Below are 19,928 nucleotides of genomic sequence, written 5' to 3'. Positions count from 1 at the left end.
CGCACATGTAGTCCCAGCTACTCAGGAGGCTGAGGCAGGAGAATCACTTGAACCTGGGAGGCGGAGGTTGCAGTGAGCCGTGATTGTGCCACTGCACTCCAGCCTGAGTGACATAGCGAGATGAAGTCTTCCCTGTTAGTTAGGTCTGATTGAGAGCCAGGCAGCAGAAGGCAAAGTGAGATGCAAGAGGAGACACCACTGGAGGAGTGGGAGATGGATCCCACAGCTTGGGTCCCCTGTAAGCTGTCTTCTGGCCGACTTTGGAGAGGCTTTGTTTTAATATAATGAAGGAGGCTTTTCATTTGCAGGAGGGTTGAACCCTGGTAGGCAGAGGTGGCTGGAAAAGTAGGGATGGGTTGTGAAGGGGAAGTCTAGGAGAGGTGGGGATGGGGAAGGAAACTGGGGAGGGACCTGAACAAGCCAGTCATCCCTATAGCATGTACTGAGTTTTCCGTGGGTTCAAGCCCTGTTCTGGGTTTGGGAGCAGCATTTAATCTGCACTATGGAGGTTTTAAATTTATTGGGAGGCCAAGGCGGGTGGATGACTTGAGGTCAGTAGTTCGAAACCAGCCTAGCCAACATGGTGAAACTCTGTCTCTACTAAAAATACAAAAATTAGATGGGCATGGTGGTGGGCACCTGTAATCCCAGCTACTCGAGAGGCTGAGCCAGGAGAATTTCATGAACCCGGGAGACAGAGGTTGCAGTGAGCCAAGATCGTGCCACTGCACCCCAGCCTGGGTAACAGAGAGAGAATTCATCTCAAAAAAATAAATAAATAAATAAATAAATAAATAAATAAAAACAAAAAATAAATTTACTAGGGTAGACCATGCAGAAAGAAAGTGCCTGGGTACTGGGACCTCTTCTAGCTTTGCTTCAGAAATTTGGGGAAGGAGTAAAGACAGTAGCAATTCCAGAGGCTCCTTGAAGAGGAGTTGGGGTTGGGGAGGATAAAGTTAGGTGGTGGTTGGAAATGGGAGAGAGCAAGGAGAAAACTCACAGTAGCTGCTGTATGGACCCTGATACCCTGTACCTCTTCCCTTGCCCTCCAGGTCCTGGAGTACAATGCCATTGGAGGCAAGTATAACCGGGGTTTGACGGTGGTAGTAGCATTCCGGGAGCTGGTGGAGCCAAGGAAACAGGATGCTGATAGTCTCCAGCGGGCCTGGACTGTGGGCTGGTGTGTGGAACTGGTGAGAGGGGTAGGGCAAGGGAGAAGAAGTTTCCTGCAATGGTGGTGACTTGGGTGGGAAGGGGAGGGATGGGCCTGAAACTTATTTCTGGGTTGTGTTTGTGTTTCTTTGTCTCTAGTGTGCTACGGCCAAATTTAGAGTGAATCACTCCAAGGGTTAACTAATGTGGGGAGCCTCTTTTGGCATTAGGTATGAAGATGGCTGTAGATAGTTGTAGACAGTGTGGACTGGGGCCTCGAGACTGGGCAGAGAGGTGTCAGCTCTTTCCTCTGAGCAGAGGATGGCTATAAAAGTGACAGAGGAGGCTGGGCGTGGTGGCTGACACCTGCAATCCCAGCACTTTGGGAGGCCAAGGGGGGAGGATCACCTGAGTTCCGGAGTTCGAGACCAGCCTGACCAACATGGAGAAACCCCATCTCTACTCAAAATACAAAGTTAGCTGGATGTGGTGGCGCATGCCTGTAATCCCAGCTACTCGGGAGGCTGAGGCAGGAGAATCGCTTGAACCTGGGAGGCAGAGGTTGCGATGAGCTGAGATTGCACCATTGCACTCCAGCCTGGGCAACAACAGCGAAACTCCATCTCAAAAAAAAAAAAAAAAAAAAAAAAAAAAAGGTGACAGAGGTCTTCCAAAGGCTATTCAGAAGCAGAGATTGAAAACTGGCAGCTCACTGATAGTATTTTGAAAATGTTTTACAATTAAGTCTCCTAAATTTAACAAAGAGATTTCACACTAAAACCTAGATTTCTAGCATGGCTTGGGAAATTGTAAGATTTGGGTCCATGTTCCCGCATAGCAACAATTGGCTGAAGCTGAGTGGATGCAACTTCTGCAAGACGGCATGTGTTCTCCTGTGTGCTTTCTCTAGTTTGCTCCAATCCCCACATCCCCTTGTCTTCTATACCAGTTCGTCTTGGTCTTGAAGGTGTCTAGTTTGCTGGCATGGCCTAAAGCTTTCATTAGTGGCAGGGGGACTGGGTTCTGGGAGGGGTGCCATGCCCGAGGAGGGTGGCAGTGAGCCCAAAAGGGAAGAGCATTCTGAACTTGGTGAGTGACGATGATGCTGAGTTCCTGGCCTGAGAGGAGCAGCTGGCTCAAGGGAAGACGTGCTGAGCACAGTCAGCCCGGGTACGTTCTTGGTATGGGTGGAGCAGGTGGATCTGCCTGTCCTGTGGGCGGTGGAAATTCCAGTCTGGAACTTGTCGGGGAGATGGGTCTGGAGAATAGAGATTTGCTTCCAAGGAGGTAATAGGCCCATGGCATCCAGGGAGAGGGCCCTGGATGACAGGGATGCTGAGGGGCTGAGGGGTTCAAAATATGGAGATGACAGGCAAGGAAGGAAGGGAAGGAGGATGAGGGCAGAGCAGAGGAGCAAAGCTATGGGGGCCAAGGGAAGCAAGACCTTGAGGGGCCAGTGGTTAACTGGTAGAATCAGTTCATTTTTTTTTTTGAGATGGAGTCTCTCTCTGTTGCCCAGGCTGGAGTGCAGTGGCACCATCTTGGCTCACTGCAACCTCTGCCTCCCAGGTTCAAGCAATTCTCCTGCCTCAGTCTCCTAAGTAGCTGGGATTATAGGCACATGCCACCATCCCTGGCTAATTTTTGTATTTTTAGTAGAGACGGGGTTTCACCATATTGGTCAGGCTGGTCTGGAACTCCTGACCTTGTGATCCATCTGCCTCGTCCTCCTAAAGCGCTGGGATTACAGGCGTTACAGGTTTGAGCCACTGCACCTGGCCTAGAATCAGTTCTTAACCCTGGCAGCACCCTAGTTTCACCTGTAAGTTTTTAAAATTTTTTAATTTTTTTTTTTTTTTTTTTGATACAGGGTCTTACTCTGTTACCCAGGCTGGAGTGCAGTGGCATGATCTTGGCTCACTGCAATCTCTGCCTCTGGAGCGGAAGCCACCCTTCCACCGCCTCAGCCTCCCAAGTAGCTGAGACTACAGGAGCGAGCCTCTACTTGGCTTTTTTTTAGAGACTAGGTTTCGCCATGTTGCTGAGGCTGGTCTTGAACTTGTGGCATCAAGTGATCTGCCCATCTCGGCCTCCTAAAGTGTTGGGATTACAGGCGTGAGCCACCGCGCCTGGTCTAAATTTTTTTTTAGAGACAAAGCCTCATTCTGTTGCCCAGGCTGGCGTGTAGTGGTGCAATCATGGCGTACTGTAGCCTCGACCTCCTGGGCTCAAGCGATCCTTCCACCTCAGCCTCCCAAGTAGCTGAGACTACAGGTGCCTGCCACCACGCCCGGCTTTTTAAATAGTTTTTTGGTAGAGATGGAGTGTCACTATGTTGCCCAGGCTGGTCTTGAACTCCCGGGCTCAAGTGATCTGCCTGCCTCGGCCTCCCAGAGTACTGGGATAACAGGTGTGAGCCACTGTGCCTGGCCTGGGTTTTTTTTTTTTTTTTTTTTTTTTAATTTCCCTAATAAATAGAAAGTGCTGGTGGGGTTAAGAATCAGTGCTAGGAGGCAGAGGAAATTTGGGGAGGCCATGGAATTAATTATCTTGGAGACCATCATGGTTGAGTGGTGGTGGCTGAAACAAGATTGTCCTTGCAGTCACCCTTGGGAGAGGCAGTGAATGGGTGGCTTCAGGGAAACCATGCTACTCCAAATAAACACAGAGTCAATTAAACATGTGCCTTTTATGTGGAAAGCCCAGGACCTCCACACTACTCTTCTGAGTTTAGGTCAGAGGTAAAGATGCAGATGGATGCCTCCTTCCCTGAGGACCCTGCCTATAACAGCAGTGATTGCAACGGTCCTTTCCCCACGGCCCATGCTGGGCTCTGGCAGGCGGTGTTGCATGCTTCCTTTGCAATGTGGATCCACTACAGCACACAGGATTAGGATGGGATAAAGTCTTAAAAACCATGTCTTCTAGGCCAAGTGTAGTGGCTCATGCCTGTAATCCCAGCACTTTGGGAGGCTGAGGCAGGTGGATCACCTGAGGTCAGGAGTTCGAGACCAGCCTGACCAACATGGGGAAACCCCATCTCTACCGAAAATACAAAATTAGGCTGGGCGCAGTGGCTCATGCCTGTAATCCCAGCACTTTGGGAGGCTGAGGCGGGCGGATCATGAAGTCAGGAGATCGAGACCATCCTGGCTAACATGGTGAAACCCCGTCTCTACTAAGAATACAAAAAAAATATTAGCCGGGCATGGTGGCAGGCGCCTGTAGTCCCAGCTATTTGGGAGGCTGAGGTAGGAGAATGGCGTGAACCTGGGAGGCGGAGCTTGCAGTGAGCTGAGATTGTGCCACTGCACTCCAGCCTGGGCAACAAGAGCGAGACTCTGTCTCAAAAAAAACCAAAAAACAAAAAACAAAAAAAACAAAATTAGCCAGGCGTGGAGGCACATGCCTATAATCCCAGCTACTCGGGAAGCTGAGGCAGGAAAATCGCTTGAACCCGGGAGGCGGAGGTTGCAGTGAGCCAAGATCGCGCTATTGCACTCCAGCCTGGGCAACAAGAGCGAAACTCCATCTCAAAAAAAAAAAAACACACAAACCATGTCTTCTGCTCAAGCCTGGGTGACAGAGTGAGATCCTGTCTCAAAAGAAAATAATAATAAAAATTAAAACCTGGGTATAGGGCCGGGTGCATTGGCTCACACTTAAAATCCCAGCACTTTGGGAGGCCAAGGCGGATGGATCACATGAGGTCAGGAGTTCGAGACCAGCCCGACCAACATGGTGAAAACTTGTCTCTACTAAAAACACAAAAATTAGCCGGGTGTGATGGCACGTGCCTGTAATCTCAGCTACTTGGGAGGCTGAGGCAGGAGAATCGCGTGAACCCGGGAGGCGGAGGTTGCAGTGAGCCGAGATTGCGCCATTGCACTCCAGCCTGGACAATGAGAGTGAAACTCCATCTCAAAAACAAAAACCTGGGTATGTATCTAGAAGTGGAAAAACAAAAAAAGGAAATAAGTTATGAAAATAAAAACCATGTCTTGAGCTGGGTGCGCTGGTGTGTGCCTATATCCCTAGATTCTCAAGAGGTTGAGACAGGAGGATCACTTGAGCCCAGGAGTTCAAGTCCAACTTGGGCAACATGACAAGACCCTTGTCTCTTTAAAAAAGCAACCCAAACCATGTCTTGAAAAGCTATTTAATGGTCAGACACGATGGCTCACGCCTGTAATCCCAGCACTTTGGGAGGCCGAGGCAGGCGGATCACTTGAGGTCAGGAGTTCAAGACCAGCCTGGCCAACATGGCAAAACCCTGTCTCTACTGAATGAAAATACAAAAATTAGCTGGCCTAGCAGTTGGTGGTGGCAGGTGCCTGTAGTCCCAGCTACTTGGGAGGTTGAGGCAGGAGAATCGCTTGAACTTGGGAGGCGGAGGTTACAGTGAACCCACATGGCGCCACTGCACTCCAGCTTGGGTGATAGAGTGAGACTCTATCTCAAAAAAAAAAGAAAAGAAAAGCTATTTAAGGAACCAAAACATAGTTTGACTGACTGCAAGAAGTATCACAGGGAATGTTAGAGTGTTTTATTAATTTCTTTGTCAGACAAGTGTTTAGGAAACTCTCACTCCAGGCCTAGTGCTGTGCTAGGCTCTGCAAATGCTAAGAGGGAGAAGTTACTGTCCCTGCTTCCAAGGAGTTCATGGTCTAGTGGGAAACCCGACACGTTCAGGTACCTTCAGATGGGCACTCAGAAGAGTAAGCCCTTAGTTAATGTTTAAAGATGTTTAAAGATGTCTGAGACTCATAGGTCAAAGTCAGATTTCAGTTCTACCTTATTAGACCTGCACTGCTAAGGAGCTGCTTTAGGTAAGGCTGTGTTCCTAGTCACCGGGGTGTTCAAACACAGTGCTGGGGGCAATGTGGGAATAGCCTTCTTTTATTTAGGAAGTAATGTAAAGTCAGTTTCATGAATAGATCTTACTTTAAGCATTCATTGAGGTTTTTGGCAAGAATAGAGTACGGTATATGAAGGTGTTTCCTAATCTCCCTGACACCAGGCATAATCTAGGGCTCATTAGAGATGTCAAAGATCTGTTCTAGTTTCTTACCTAAAACAACAGTGTTTTAGTTCCATTTTATAGGCGGGGAGTCTGAGCCAAACATGTTATGTCACTTCCCAAGTCTCCATAGCACAGAAGTCTTCTGTCTCCCCATCCTGACTTTCCCAGCTCATAGGGACTGTCAAAGGCAGCAGCTCTGGCCGGCTGTGATGCCTCATGCCTGTAATCCCAGTAATTTGGGAGGCTGAGGCAGGAGGATCATTTGAACCCAGGGGTTCAAAACCAGCCTGAGCAACATAGTGGGACCCTGTCTCTACAAAAAATAAATTAAAAAAAAAAATAGCCAGGCATGGGGTATGTGCCTATGGTCTCAGGAACTCAGGAAGCTGAAGTGGGAGGATCATTTGAGCCTGGGAGTTAGAGGCTACAGTGAGCCGTGATTGCACCACTGCACTGGATAATAGTGAGACTCTGTCCCCCACCAAAAAAAAAGCAAAACTATATACAGATATAAAGTAGCAGCTCTGTTGCTGATAGAAGGAACAGTAATGAGGAGCCCTGCAGGTCTTATTCCACTCTTTCTAGCTGCAAGCTTTCTTCCTGGTGGCAGATGACATCATGGATTCATCCCTTACCCGCCGGGGACAGATCTGCTGGTATCAGAAGGTAATGTGGGCAGGAAAATAGCAGTGGGTATGGGGACAGGCCACAGGGAGGTGGTTATATGTGGCCTGGTTGAGGTGTTGGGGGGATGGCTCTTAGTATGAACTGAGACTAGAGATTGATTGCTTGTTTTTCTGTCTGTCATGACAGCCAGGCGTGGGTTTGGATGCCATCAATGATGCTAACCTCCTGGAAGCATGTATCTACCGCCTGCTGAAGCTCTATTGCCGGGAGCAGCCCTATTACCTGAACCTGATCGAGCTCTTCCTGCAGGTGTATTGCAGACAGGGCCCGATGCCCAGAGGGTGCTCATGGTAGCCTTGGCCTCTATAGGACATGCTCATCTAGCTGGTTTCAGGGTACAGGATTGCAGCGTGCCTGGAAGGGAAAGAAAGCGAGGAAGGGTGTTGGGAAGTGGGGTTGTGGTAGTGGCAAGAAAGGGCTTCTCTGTCCTGTGTAATTGGAAGAAAGGGTGATAAAGGACTGTGTGTATGAATATGGGCCTTGAGTTTTGGGGCTTTCTCCCCTTCTGTTGCCTTTCTGATTCTGCCCAGTTGTCAGCTGGTATGGGATGTTGGGCTTGGGATACCAGGGTTTCGCATATCTGGAGAAAGCCTGGCTCATGGACCGTCTTTGTCTTGCTTAGAGTTCCTATCAGACTGAGATTGGGCAGACCCTGGACCTCCTCACAGCCCCCCAGGGCAATGTGGATCTTGTCAGATTCACTGAAAAGAGGTGAGGGGAGGTGAGGGACAGCGCGAACCATGTCTGGACAGCGAGGGAGGGCTCAGGATGCGCATTGCCCTCCTGAGGAGTTTCTCTTCTCCCCTTACTCAGGTACAAATCTATTGTCAAGTACAAGACAGCTTTCTACTCCTTCTACCTTCCTATAGCTGCAGCCATGTACATGGTGAGTGAGCCTCCTCACCCCTCTCTGCTCTGCTGATGGGGGCTTTTGGACAGCAAGGCATAGAGCAGAAAACGTGAACACTGCTACCCCTGGTGAAAAACTGTGTGACCTTGAGCAAGTCGGTCTCGCTCAGTCTCTTTCCTCAGCTGGGGATAAAATTCCTACTTCACAGGACTGTAAAGATTAAGCAAGGCAAGGGATATGAAAGTGCTTAGCACATAATAGGGGAACAATATATCCTGTATCTGAGTATGGATAGGAGTGTGGAGGAGATCATCCAGGTTGAGAGGGAGAAGAGTGGATTAAAGGCAGTCAGTGGGATTAAGTGTCTACCCTGACCTTGCTTCTCTACATTTCCTTTTCATCTTGAAAGAAGTTGGAGGTGGCAAAAATATTAGGAAGGTGGATCAGAATGACTTGGGGACTGACATTTGTGAGGGAAGAGACAGGCTGTGCACCTCTAGAATGGATTCATCTCTTTTATGACTCCCAGGAAGGCCTAGCCAAAAATAAGTGGGATTGAGGTTGGACCATCAGTCAGGACTGTCTAGGTCAGGGAAGCCAAGATGTCTGAAGAGAGAGGAAAGATTTGGGGCTGCAGTAGGGCAAGACCCCATGGGAGGAAGCAGCCAGGAAGATGCCGGCACCTCTGGGGTTTGGCTTATTAACCCCCCTTTCCCTGTAGGCAGGAATTGATGGCGAGAAGGAGCACGCCAATGCCAAGAAGATCCTGCTGGAGATGGGGGAGTTCTTTCAGATTCAGGTAAGAAGGCAGGAGGCAGTAGCAGAGAACAGGCACCAGCTTCACTCCTCCTCTGCCCAGGAACCTCATCCTTCCTCTTTTGCTGCCCTCCCCCTCCCTGCCCAGGATGATTACCTTGACCTCTTTGGGGACCCCAGTGTGACCGGCAAAATTGGCACTGACATCCAGGACAACAAATGCAGCTGGCTGGTGGTTCAGTGTCTGCAACGGGCCACTCCAGAACAGTACCAGATCCTGAAGGTGCCTGAGAGAGGGTGGTGGGTCCCTGAGTTGGTGGAAAGGGATAGAGCAGTGGTTCTCAACTGGAGGCAGTTTTCCTCCCAAGGGGACATTTGGCAATGTCAGCAGACATTTTTTGCCATCGTCATTACAACTCTGTGTGTGCATGTGGTACAGACATCTAGTTGGCAGGAGCCAAAGATGTTGCCAAACATGTAGTACACAGAACAGCTCCCCCAGCCAGGATTATCTGGTCCCAAATTTCAATAGTGCCAAGGTGGAGAAACCCTGGAGTAGAGGATGCCTGGTCTGAGGCAATATTTGGGATAGGGAAGGGAAGCTTGGGATTTTAGCTACGTAGAGACACTTGAAAATTGGAGGGAGGAAAGGAGTGGGTGGCTTTGGAGATGTTCTGGAATATGTGAATGAGGGGAGTGGAGGGGTCCTGGAGGCTCTGGGGAAGGCCAAGCCCGTTTTCCTGTCTTTCAACCTCTTCCAGGAAAATTATGGGCAGAAGGAGGCTGAGAAAGTGGCCCGGGTGAAGGCGCTATATGAGGAGCTGGATCTGCCGGCAGTGTTCTTGCAATATGAGGAAGACAGTTACAGCCACATTATGGCTCTCATTGAACAGTACGCAGCACCCCTGCCCCCAGCCGTCTTTCTGGGGCTTGCGCGCAAAATCTACAAGCGGAGAAAGTGACCTAGAGATTGCAAGGGCGGGGAGAGGAGGCTCTCAATAAATAATCGTGTAACCTTCTTGTGGTTCTGTTCTTGCTCGGCCCAGCCAGAGTATAGCTCTTTCCAGAATGTGCAGGGTGGGGTGCTGGGAGGACTCGCTGCACGGAAGCAGGACCCAGGGGCCAAAAGCTTAGGATATATCAAACCCGCTAGGTGGGTGACAAAAGACGCTAAACGCTGGGGGCGGGTCTGAGCTACGCCACGCCCATGCGCGAAGGGGTGCAGCTGCGCAGCGCAGGGTAGGTTGTGCTAGTGCCCCTCCCCTCCCGCTCTGTGCCCCGCCGGGCGGGGACCGTGGGAGCCGCGGACAAGCCCAAGGCCGGAGCGGTTCCAGGAGGACCCTGGTGAGGAGGGCTCGGCCCATGGGTGTAGACCGATGGACCTGGGCACGAGGGGCGGGGCAGGACAAGGGAGCAGGAGAAATGAATAGAGAAAGGGTGCGGTGGTGGCTGAACGATGGAGACGAATGCGGAGAGAATGGACATACCGCTGTTCCGAGGGGCGAGGGCGCAGGCTGGAGCCCGGCCGAGGCAGCCAGCAGATGCGGAGTTGACAAGCTGACGGCTGCTCCATCCTTTTCCTCTCCAGCCCCCACCCCTTTCCTGCATTCACCAGACAAACTCTGCGTATTGCCCCACCCCCATCCTCCACCTCCTTTCAGGGCATCTGCGTGGGTCTCCCTGGGTCCCTTCCTCTGGGAGTAAGGGGTAGGCTGGAGGGTAGGGCCGGATTGCGGCAGCAGGGACCTGGAGGTCCATTCTGGGCCCGGACCTCTTCCAGGCCCCCGCCCCCCTTCGGAGATCCAGAGCGCAGCCGCGTTCTCTGACCCTCCCGGCTCCATTCCCGGGGGGTTACATTCGACTCCACCTGCAAACACTGCAGTGGAAACTAATGGTCAGTCGATTGCGATTTGCATCTCATTGAAATATCTTCCAAAGCAGCCAGAGCCTTCAGGCCTGCTGCTGCCGTCAAGTCACCTCGGTGTCCTTCCCCGCAGCTCTTGTCCTCACTGGCCGGGCTTCACCACCTCTGTCTTCTAGGTCTGCACCTGTGGTTGCCAGGTAGGTGGATGTGAGAGACCCTACCCTTCTGGTTCTCTAGAAGCCATCCCATCGCCGCTAGCACCATGCTGTCCCCTCAGAGAGCTTTACTCTGCAACCTCAACCACATCCACCTCCAGCACGTCTCCCTGGGCCTGCACTTGTCCCGCCGTCCTGAGCTACAGGAGGGGCCTTTGAGCACACCCCCTCCTCCAGGAGACACTGGGGGCAAGGAGAGCAGGGGCCCCTGCAGTGGCACCCTGGTGGACGCCAATTCCAACAGCCCAGCTGTGCCCTGCCGGTGCTGCCAGGAGCACGGTCCGGGCCTAGAAAACCGGCAGGACCCGTCACAGGAGGAAGAGGGGGCTGCCTCTCCCTCAGACCCAGGCTGCTCCTCCTCACTCAGCTCCTGCTCAGATCTTAGCCCCGATGAGTCCCCTGTCTCAGTCTACTTGCGGGACCTCCCTGGTGATGAGGATGCCCACCCTCAGCCCAGTATCATCCCCCTGGAGCAGGGCTCCCCACTGGCTTCAGCAGGCCCTGGCACCTGCTCACCGGACAGCTTCTGCTGCTCTCCTGATTCCTGCTCCGGAGCTTCTTCTTCACCCGATCCTGGCCTGGACTCGAACTGCAACGCCCTGACCACCTGCCAGGACGTCCCTTCCCCAGGCTTGGAGGAAGAGGACGAGAGGGCGGAGCAGGATCTCCCTACCTCTGAGCTCTTAGAGGCGGATGATGGGAAAATCGACGCTGGGAAAACGGAGCCCAGTTGGAAGATTAACCCAATTTGGAAAATTGACACAGAGAAAACTAAAGCTGAATGGAAAACCACTGAAAACAATAACACTGGCTGGAAAAACAACGGGAATGTTAACTCTAGCTGGAAAAGTGAACCTGAAAAATTCGACTCTGGTTGGAAAACCAACACAAGAATAACTGATTCTGGCTCGAAAACAGATGCAGGGAAAATTGATGGAGGATGGAGAAGTGACGTCAGCGAGGAGCCGGTGCCCCACCGGACAATCACGTCCTTCCACGAGCTGGCCCAGAAGCGCAAGCGGGGCCCAGGGCTGCCCCTTGTCCCGCAGGCGAAGAAAGATCGCAGTGACTGGCTCATAGTCTTCTCGCCCGACACCGAGCTCCCCCCCTCGGGGTCGCCGGGCGGCTCCTCGGCACCTCCTCGGGAAGTCACCACCTTCAAGGAACTCCGGTCCCGAAGCCGGGCCCCAGCCCCGCCAGTCCCGCCTCGAGACCCCCCAGTTGGCTGGGCTTTGGTCCCGCCCCGGCCCCCACCCCCGCCTGTCCCTCCCCGAAGGAAGAAGAACCGACCTGGACTGCAGCCCATAGCGGAGGGGCAGTCCGAGGAGGGCCGGGCTGTCAGCCCAGCGGCTGGCGAGGAGGCCCCAGCCGCGAAGGAGCCGGGCGCGCAGGCCGGCCTGGAGGGTAAGAGGTCGCAAGAAGCGGGAGGAGGGCTGGGCTTCGGCCGCTCACGCATCCTAGGCTTCCAACCCGGCCCCCTGTCTTCCCTCCATTCTGTGTCACCCATCCTCCCCGCCCCTTCTACCAGGGAGCGCTCCGGGAAAGGGAAACTGGGTGGGTCATTGGGTTATGGGACTAACTGTTTGCTCCCTCTTCTTCCCGCCCCTTCTTGCCTGGCTGCCCATCCCGCTGCCCTCCTTCCCTCTGCGCCTGGCCCCGCCAATCCCGCCTGCAGCCGGTCCCCTCCTGCTCCCTCGGCCCCTGGTTTTCCGGTTCTCGGCCGACGGGCGCCCCCTGTTGGAGGGTGGGGGCGCAGGCGCAGCTGGGTCTCTGCTCCTGGCTCCTCTGGCCGGGTGGCCCGGCGCCGGGCTGCGGCTGCTGGGGGCGCCGAGCCCCCCAGAGGAGCAGCTGCTGCCCGTCCGCCTGTCCCCGGTGGGAGCCTATTCGCCTCCGACTCGGGGAGCCTTGCCCTGCCTGGCCAGCCCCGAGCTGGCACTGCTGCTGTCCCCGCTCTTTCCCAGAAGTAGCACCTTCCCCGCCGCGGCTCCCCCACCCCGCCAGGTACCCGCCCCCCCGCTGCCACCGCAACCTCGTCCGCCGAAGGCCCCTCGCTGGACCAGGAGCCCATCGCCTCCGCCCAGGCTACGTAAGACGGACCCGGGCTAGCCCCGCGGGCCACGCCTCAGGCGGGCCGCCCCGCCCACTCTCGCCCGCCCCCGTTTTCGCTTTTTTTCCGGGGTTGCCCAGCTTAGTCCCGCCCTTCAGTTTAAGCCGACTCCAAGCAAGTTTGTCGGCCTTGGGGAGTCTGGCCCCGTTCCTAGTGCTGGAGGGGGAAGTTGTTGCCTTTCCTGCTCCGTGGGCCGGCCCCCTCTCCCTCCAGACCCACCTGGGCATAGTGGACGCGGGCTTACCCAGCCTCCATGCCAAGTCTAGGGGGTCCCAGCGAGTCTGTTGTTAGGGGCTTTGGGTCACACCCTCCGTGGAATTCCTTGGCCTATGCAGCTCGGGCCTGCCCCCCGACCTTGCTAGGGAGGGGTGGAGGGTGAAGCTCCCGGGAGCTCATTGGCACTAGAGGTTCTGGCCACGCCTCTTCGCGAGTCCCGTCCCACGCGGGATGAAGAGGGCACCCTCCGCCAGGAGGCTGCTGCGGGACCCGGGTTTCCCCTTTCCGGCGCCTTCCAGCCTCCCAATCCTCGGGTCTCGCCTCCCTCCGTCTCCTCCCTTTCCCCTGTCTGTCTTTCCATTGGTCCATGCCGCCCACGTGCTCCCCGGGGCTCGGCAGGCAGGACTGGGCCCCGGGGCGGTGCGCTGGGCTGCACCTCCCTCCCCGCGCCCTGTCCTCTCCCGCCCTACAGGCCCTAGCAGGGCAGGCGGGAGGTGAGCGCGGCCATCCCGCTCCCGCAGTTCCGGGATCCTGGATGTGGGGGCTGTGCCCTGAGGGAGGGCACAGGGAACCGGGATGGGGCTGGGGGACAGCGAGTGCTGGGAAGTGTGCGAGATTTCACTCCGGGGCTCGGGTCGAGCTACCCCGTGCTCCAGGCGGTCCTGCGCCTCCTCTCCCCAAGACCCTTCGGGGACACAGCACTGCAGACCCGCCGGAGACAACTTGTGCGGGAGCCCGGAGTCCTCGGAATAACACTTGGTAAGTGTCACCGCGCCCTTCTTCCCTTACGCCAGTCCGTAGTTCGTGGTCCTTCGCCGGTGTCCCCGGAGCCCAGCGGCTGTGGATGGCAGAAGCCCAGAGTGGGACTGGTCAGCTGCAGGAGCAGAAGAAAGGTAGGGCACCCTGACTCCCGACCCCGCGCTTCCGAATGAACTGCCCTTCGCCCCCGGCCCTGCTCTCAGGCTGTCCGAAGGCAGTCTCTCCACGCCCCTCGGGCAAGCCTGGGTAGGGGCGCGGCCTCCTAGCGTCTTCCCTTTCCCGCTCCTCCCAGGTCTTCTGATAGCCGTCAGCGCCTCCGTTGATAAAATCATCTCGCATTTCGGGGCCGCCCGGAACTTGGTGCAGAAGGTGAAGGTGGCTGGGGGGAGGCTGTTGGGATGAGGAGAGTAATGGAGCTCCGCGGGGGGTGCGGGAATGGTTGGCGGGAGGTGGCTGGAGGGATCTCTGGAGCCATCGGCATCGCGCCACCTCCAGGCCCAGTTGGGTGATAGCCGGCTGAGCCCGGATGTGGGGCACCTGGTGCTGACCACCCTCTGCCCGGCCCTCCACGCCCTGGTGGCGGACGGGCTGAAGCCTTTCCGGAAGGACCTCATCACCGGGCAGCGCAGGAGCAGCCCCTGGAGCGTGGTGGAGGCGTCGGTGAAGCCAGGTGAGCCAGGAGGGCGTGGGACCCGGCAGTGCGCAGGGCAGGGCCGGGCTTGGCTGACTGCACCCCACGTTCTCAGGCTCCAGCACCCGCTCCCTTGGAACCCTGTATAGCCAGGTCAGCCGTCTAGCCCCGCTGAGCAGCAGCCGTAGCCGCTTCCATGCCTTTATCCTGGGCCTCCTCAAGTGAGTTGCCTTCTTTCCAGTGCCCTTCCCACGACCTGGGACTGCAGGAGCGTCATGGGTGGGACACAGTAGTAGTGCCTCACGTCCCCAGAGAAGGCCCCCCCTCTTCCAATCTCATCTCCCATCCTCCACCCAGAGAGGACTGGAGTCCTCCACCTCCCTGAACTTCCATTCCCTCTTTTCTCCCCTAGCACCAAGCAGTTGGAGCTGTGGTTTTCCAGTCTCCAGGAAGATGCAGGTCAGAGGTTCAGATGGTAGAGGATGGGGCTGATGGGCTGGGAGGATGGGAAGGAAAGAGTTCTGCTGGTTCCCACTGCTGCCAGAATGCCATTAATCCAGATCTCCGATCTTATTACTCTTCTAATTAAAACTTTCTAAGGAGGCCCATCGCCCATAGGATGAAAGACCCAAAGCCTTGGCTGTCTGGCCTCTGCCCTCTTCCCCTGCCTTGGAGGGTCTTGCCAACAGTCTTCCCGCCTGGCCCTTCCTGCTCCAGGGCCCTGCTTATGCTGTTCCTCTACCTTCTGCCCCTCCTGCTTCCTCATGAACTATCATTCATCCTTTGAGTCCTTCCCCAGTGAGGCCCTACCTCTACCCTCGGACTAGGCCAACCCCCACGCCTCATTTTGTATGTGCTTCTATGGCTCTCCTGTCCTCCTCCTCTGTAGCCTTTGCACTGTCACTGTTACCTGTCACCACTTGCTGTGTGTGTCTTCCTATTTGGGCTAGGTTCCATGCAGGCGGGGATGTCAGTCCTATAAGCCCACCACATCCTTCCTCCTCTCTGCCCCAGTGCCCAGCAGAGTGAGGCCTGGGAAGATGTGTGCTGACCGGTGGGCTGCTCTGGGGGGTCTTCTGGGACTAGGTCCAGGGCAGGAGCTGATGTTGGCCTGTTCTTTTCCAGGCCTGCTCTCCCTCCTGTACCTGCCAACAGGATTTTTCTCCCTGGCCCGCGGTGGCTGTCCCTCCCTGTCCACAGAGCTGCTGCTCCTGCTGCAGCCATTGTCGGTGCTCACTTTCCACCTGGACCTGCTCTTTGAGCACCACCACCACCTGCCCCTGGGCCCACCTCAGGCCCCTGCCCCTCCAGGCCCACCTCCAGCTCTGCAGCAGACTATGCAAGCCATGCTGCACTTTGGGGGCCGGCTGGCCCAGAGCCTTCGGGGGACTTCCAAGGAAGCTGCTTCAGACCCCTCTGACTCTCCAAACCTTCCCACACCAGGGAGCTGGTGGGAGCAGTTGACCCAGGCCTCCCGGGTCTATGCCTCTGGGGGCACTGGGGGCTTTCCTCTTTCCCGATGGGCACCGGGGCGTCATGGGACTGCAGCTGAAGAAGGTGCACAGGAGAGACCCCTGCCCACAGATGAGATGGCACCAGGCAGGGGCCTCTGGTTGGGAAGACTATTTGGAGTGCCTGGGGGCCCCGCAGAAAATGAGAATGGAGCCCTAAAGTCCAGGTAATGGGGTACCTTGTCCTTTCTATGACCTTCTGACTCTCTCAGATCTCCCAGCGGCTTCATTTGAAACTCTCTAGTGATGATCCTTTAGGGCAGAGGTTGGCGGTCTGTTTTTCTACAGCCATGAGCTAAAAATGGTTACATTTTAATGGTTATATTAAGTGCCTACATAATGATCTCAATTTTCTCTCTTGGCCCTAGGTCCTAAAATATAGTTATCCCCAGGTACATGTGGGGGATTGGTTCTAGGACCCTCACATACACTAAAATCTGACATACTCAAATCCTACAGTTGATGTATAGGAAAAGACAGCCCTCAATATATGTGGGTATTACATCCTGAGAATACAGTATTTTTTGTTCGGTTGAAAAAAACCTGCATATAGGTGAACTTGTGCATTTCAAACCTGCTTTGTTTAAGGGTCAACTGTATTTACTATCTGGTCGTTTAGAAAAATGAAAAACAGCCTGGGCAACATGGTGAAACCCTGTCTCTACAGAAAAATACAAAAATTAGCTGGGCATGGTGGCACACACGTGGTGGTAGTCCCAGCTACTCTAGGAGGCTGAGGTGGGAGGACTGCTTGAGCCTAGGAGGTCAAGGCTGCAGTGAGCTGTAATCACACTGCTGCATTCCAGCCTGGGCGACAGAGCGAGACCTGTCTCCTCTCCAAACAAACAAACAAAATGCCAACCCCTGCTCCAGGCTTCAACAACTGGTGGCTCTTTAATGGCTTGAGATACTCTCTAGTGGCCCTTTCATTCTGAGCCTGTCTAGACCCTGCTGGGTCCATAGGTTCCTTGTGATTTGTGGTGTTGTGGACTTTTGTTGTCATCTCCCTCATCAGCCTAAAAGTGCCTGTGTCCAATAATGAACACTCTGCCCTCAGCAGTGACTAACCCGTGACCTCTTTTGAACCACAATTAGGCCCCTTAGCCTCTCCCTCCCTCCAAATCCCAGGGTTCTTGGGTTTTCTGGAAGTGGGTTGAGCTGTGACCCTATGTCCCTTCTTTCAGGAGACCATCTAGCTGGCTGCCCCCGACAGTGAGTGTGTTGGCTCTTGTGAAGCGGGGGGCACCTCCCGAGATGCCTTCTCCTCAGGAGCTTGAGGCCTCAGCACCCAGGATGGTGCAAACCCATAGGTAAGGAGGATTGGGGAGAATGCACTAGTGTGTAACCATGTATGCTATCACAGCATGGATGGGAGGTAGTGTAAAAAACCCTGGACTTTAAAATAAGACCGTGCTTAGTGTGCATTGCAGCTTTTCTATTTATTATCGATATGTCACTCATTTGAGCCTTGGATTTTTTTTTTTTTTTTTTAGAGACAAGAGTCTTGCTCTGTCACTCAGGCTGGAGTGCAGGGGCACAATCTCGGCTCACTGCAACCTCCCCCTCCTGGGTTCTCCTGTCTCAGCCTACTGAGTAGCTGGGACTACAGGTGCCCACCACCATGCCCGTTTAAGTTTTGGAATTTTTTTTTTTTGAGATGGAGTCTAGCTCTGTCGCCAAGCTGAAGTACAGTGGCATGATCTCGGCTCACTGCAATCTCCGCCTCCCAGGTTCAAGCGATTCTCCTGCTAAGCCTTCTGAGTAGCTGGGATTACAGGCACATGCTGCCATGCCCAGCTAATTTTTGTATTTTTAGTAGAGACCGGGGTTTCACCATGTTGGCCAGGATGGTCTTGATCTCCTGACCTCGTGATCCGCCCGCCTTGGCCTCCCAAAGTGCTGGAATTATAGGCGTGAGCCACTGTGCCCAGCCAATTTTTGTATTTTTAGTAGAAACGGGGTTTCACCGTGTTGCCCAGGCTGGTCTAGAACTCCTGACCTCAGGTGATCCACCCACCTCAGCCTCCCAAAGTATTGGGATTACAGGCATAGCTACTGCACCCGGCCAGGATTCTTTCTATAAAAAGGATATGATGCAATACCTTTTTTATGGTTATAGAGACTAAACATAATTTTTTTTTTGAGACAGAGTCTCACTCTCGCCCAGGCTGGAGTGTAGTGGCATGATTTCGGCTCACTGCAACCATGCCTCCTGGGCTCAAGTGACTCTCCTGCCTCAGCCTCCGGAGTAGCTGGGATTACAGGCACCTGCCACCATGCCTGGCTAATTTTTGTAATTTTAGTGGAGACGGGGTTTTGCCATGTTGGCCAGGCTGGTCTTGAACTCCTGGCCTCAAGGAATCTGCCTACCTTGGCCTCCCAAAGTGCTGGGATTACAGGTGGGAGCCACTACACCTGGCCACTAAACATTTTTTTTTTTTTTTTTTTTTTTGAGACAGTGTCTTGCTCTGTCGCCCAGGCTGGAGTGCAATGGCATGATCTCGGCTCACTGCAACCTCCGCCTCCTGGGTTCAAGTGATTCTCCTGCCTCAGCCTCCCGAGTAGCTGGGACTACAGGTGCCCGCCACCATGCCCAGCTAATTTTTTATATTTTTAATAGAGATGGGGTTTCACCATGTTGGCCAGGATGGTCTCGATCTCTTGACCTTGTGATTCACCCACCTCAGCCTCCCAAAGTGCTGGGATTACAGGCGTGAGCCACCACGCCTGGCCTAAACATTTTATAAAAGCATTTGGCGGCCGGGCGTGGTGGATCACCTGAAGTCAGGAATTCAAGACCAGCCTGGTCAACATGGTGAAACCCCATCTCCACTAAAAATACAAAAATTAGCCAGGCGTGGTGGTGGTGGGCACTTGTAGTCCCAGCTACTCGGGAGGCTGAGGCAGGAGAATTGCTTGAACCTGGGAGGCGGAGGCTGTTGAGATCACACCACTGCACTCCAGCCTGGACAACAGAGACTGACTCTGTCTCAAGAAAAAAAAAAAAAAAAAAAAAAATTAGATGGAGTAGTAGGAGATCCAAACACCAAACAGGTTTTGGTGATGGATTGGATGTATGGAGTGAGATGCCCAGGTTTTTACCAGGGGCAAGTGTAGATAGAAAGTGGTGCTGTTTACCACTATAGGCGACATGAGGAGGAACTGGTTTTGAGGGTGAGTCATTTCATTTGCCTATGTTGAATTTGAAGCACCATTGAGAAGTGCAAATAGTGTCAAATAAGCAGCTGGAGTGGCTTTGCCACTCAGGAGAAGGCTGGGGCCCCAGATAGAATCACCAAGTTGATGAATGGTTCTCAAGTCTCTTCCAGAGCCCAGTCAATGTCCACTGAGCCAAACCAACAAGGGCACTCTAGAGGTGTCGCCTGGGGACAGCTGGGCAGCCCCACCTCACCTCATCCCAGTATCTTCCTCTGGCTCTCCTCAGGGCAGTGCGGACTCTCTGTGATCACACTGCTGCAAGACCTGACCAGTTGAGCTTCCGGCGTGGGGAAGTGCTGCGTGTCATCACCACAGTGGATGAGGACTGGCTCCGCTGTGGGCGGGATGGCATGGAGGGTCTGGTGCCTGTGGGGTATACCTCCCTTGTTCTGTAGCCCTGGGACCCTTTCCTGCGTATGTGTCTCCTTCCTGTCACCTGGGAATGGAATGGCCAGTGAACACCATCCCAGAAGCATTTTCCCTCTGCAAAATGACATTTCTTCCCATGTCTGTTTCTGCTAATATTTAAAATAAACTTTCCTTCTTCCCTCCTATACCCACCTGTAAGGTGAAATCTGCTCTTCTTCCAAATATATAAAAAAGGAATTGCCCTCCAGGTAATCCCTTTCCTTTTTCCCGTCTATATAAGGGAATGTCTTCCTTCCTATCTATCATCTGCAAAATGGAAATCTAGACCTCCTTCTTCATCCATAAGTGGACTGTGCCAGTACAATACATGCCCCCAAGCCTAGAAGGACCTCTAGTCTCCTTCCTGTGTGGAATCTTCCCCACTCCATCCCTCCCAAGTTGCCTGTATTGATAATGTACTCACTCATGCTGTACTAGGTGCTGAAGCCTGGACGCCCTTGGTGGGTGGGCCTGTGGTGATGGTTTGCATCCTTCCTCCTTTGTCCCAATAAAGTATGGGAGTTGAA

The 19,928-nt window shown here is 54.0% G+C and overlaps 2 protein-coding genes and 1 long non-coding RNA gene across 20 annotated transcripts in view; 2 read left to right on the top strand and 1 right to left on the bottom strand.

Moving 5' to 3' along the window:
• Positions 1 to 9,489, top strand: part of FDPS (farnesyl diphosphate synthase) — a 12,092-nt gene extending 2,603 nt beyond the window's left edge. For 7 of the 12 annotated variants that reach the window (XM_003949589.4, XM_063812642.1, XM_001160391.6 and 4 more), the window contains 8 exons: positions 1,056 to 1,196; positions 6,764 to 6,844; positions 6,992 to 7,114; positions 7,488 to 7,576; positions 7,679 to 7,751; positions 8,437 to 8,514; positions 8,620 to 8,754; positions 9,233 to 9,489. In XM_003949589.4, the coding sequence (XP_003949638.1) occupies positions 1,056 to 1,196; positions 6,764 to 6,844; positions 6,992 to 7,114; positions 7,488 to 7,576; positions 7,679 to 7,751; positions 8,437 to 8,514; positions 8,620 to 8,754; positions 9,233 to 9,433 (921 nt within the window). In that variant the 3' untranslated portion in view covers positions 9,434 to 9,489. Of the gene's footprint in view, positions 1 to 1,055; positions 2,326 to 6,742; positions 6,845 to 6,991; positions 7,115 to 7,487; positions 7,577 to 7,678; positions 7,752 to 8,436; positions 8,515 to 8,619; positions 8,755 to 9,232 lie in introns of all 12 variants that reach the window. The other 5 variants (XM_063812657.1, XM_063812653.1, XM_063812659.1 and 2 more) reach the window with 2 other exon arrangements.
• On the bottom strand, positions 7,085 to 11,198 carry LOC741730 (putative uncharacterized protein RUSC1-AS1). 3 transcript variants are annotated; one of them, XR_010157787.1, is made up of 3 exons: positions 11,067 to 11,198; positions 9,959 to 10,519; positions 7,085 to 7,219 (listed from the first exon to the last, which is right to left on the bottom strand). It is a non-coding gene; the product is annotated as a putative uncharacterized protein RUSC1-AS1 (long non-coding RNA). The 3 variants fall into 3 exon arrangements; XR_008540732.2 differs by lacking the exon at positions 7,085 to 7,219 and having other exon boundaries at positions 9,455 to 10,347; positions 10,449 to 10,519; XR_010157786.1 differs by lacking the exon at positions 7,085 to 7,219 and having other exon boundaries at positions 9,455 to 10,519.
• RUSC1 (RUN and SH3 domain containing 1) lies at positions 9,728 to 19,928 on the top strand. 5 transcript variants are annotated; one of them, XM_009433418.2, is made up of 11 exons: positions 9,728 to 9,815; positions 10,512 to 11,954; positions 12,226 to 12,636; positions 13,668 to 13,766; positions 13,925 to 14,001; positions 14,128 to 14,302; positions 14,379 to 14,484; positions 14,676 to 14,722; positions 15,389 to 15,941; positions 16,959 to 17,084; positions 19,220 to 19,928. In XM_009433418.2, the coding sequence occupies exons 2-11, from the start codon at positions 10,598 to 10,600 to the stop codon at positions 19,386 to 19,388; spliced, it is 3,120 nt and encodes a 1,039-aa protein (XP_009431693.1). In that variant the 5' UTR covers positions 9,728 to 9,815; positions 10,512 to 10,597; the 3' UTR covers positions 19,389 to 19,928. The 5 variants fall into 5 exon arrangements, with proteins under 5 accessions (XP_009431693.1, XP_003308505.1, XP_063668661.1 ...); XM_003308457.3 differs by lacking the exon at positions 12,226 to 12,636; XM_063812591.1 differs by lacking the exon at positions 9,728 to 9,815 and having other exon boundaries at positions 10,497 to 11,954.

This window comes from Pan troglodytes, chromosome 1 (genome assembly GCF_028858775.2).
Source record: "Pan troglodytes isolate AG18354 chromosome 1, NHGRI_mPanTro3-v2.0_pri, whole genome shotgun sequence".
Taxonomy (NCBI): Eukaryota; Metazoa; Chordata; class Mammalia; order Primates; family Hominidae; genus Pan; species Pan troglodytes.
The sequence above is the reverse complement of the archived record's forward strand: the minus strand, read 5'-3'. Positions and strand labels throughout refer to the sequence as shown.

Bases quoted from the DNA above. Each gene is read 5' to 3' on its own strand.
- RUSC1 (XM_009433418.2), top strand. From the start codon at position 10,598: ATGCTGTCCCCTCAGAGAGCTTTACTCTGCAACCTCAACCACATCCAC. The intron at 14,723-15,388 runs GTCAGAGGTTCA...GTTCTTTTCCAG, and splicing joins CAGTCTCCAGGAAGATGCAG to GCCTGCTCTCCCTCCTGTAC. The intron at 15,942-16,958 runs GTAATGGGGTAC...CCCTTCTTTCAG, and splicing joins AATGGAGCCCTAAAGTCCAG to GAGACCATCTAGCTGGCTGC.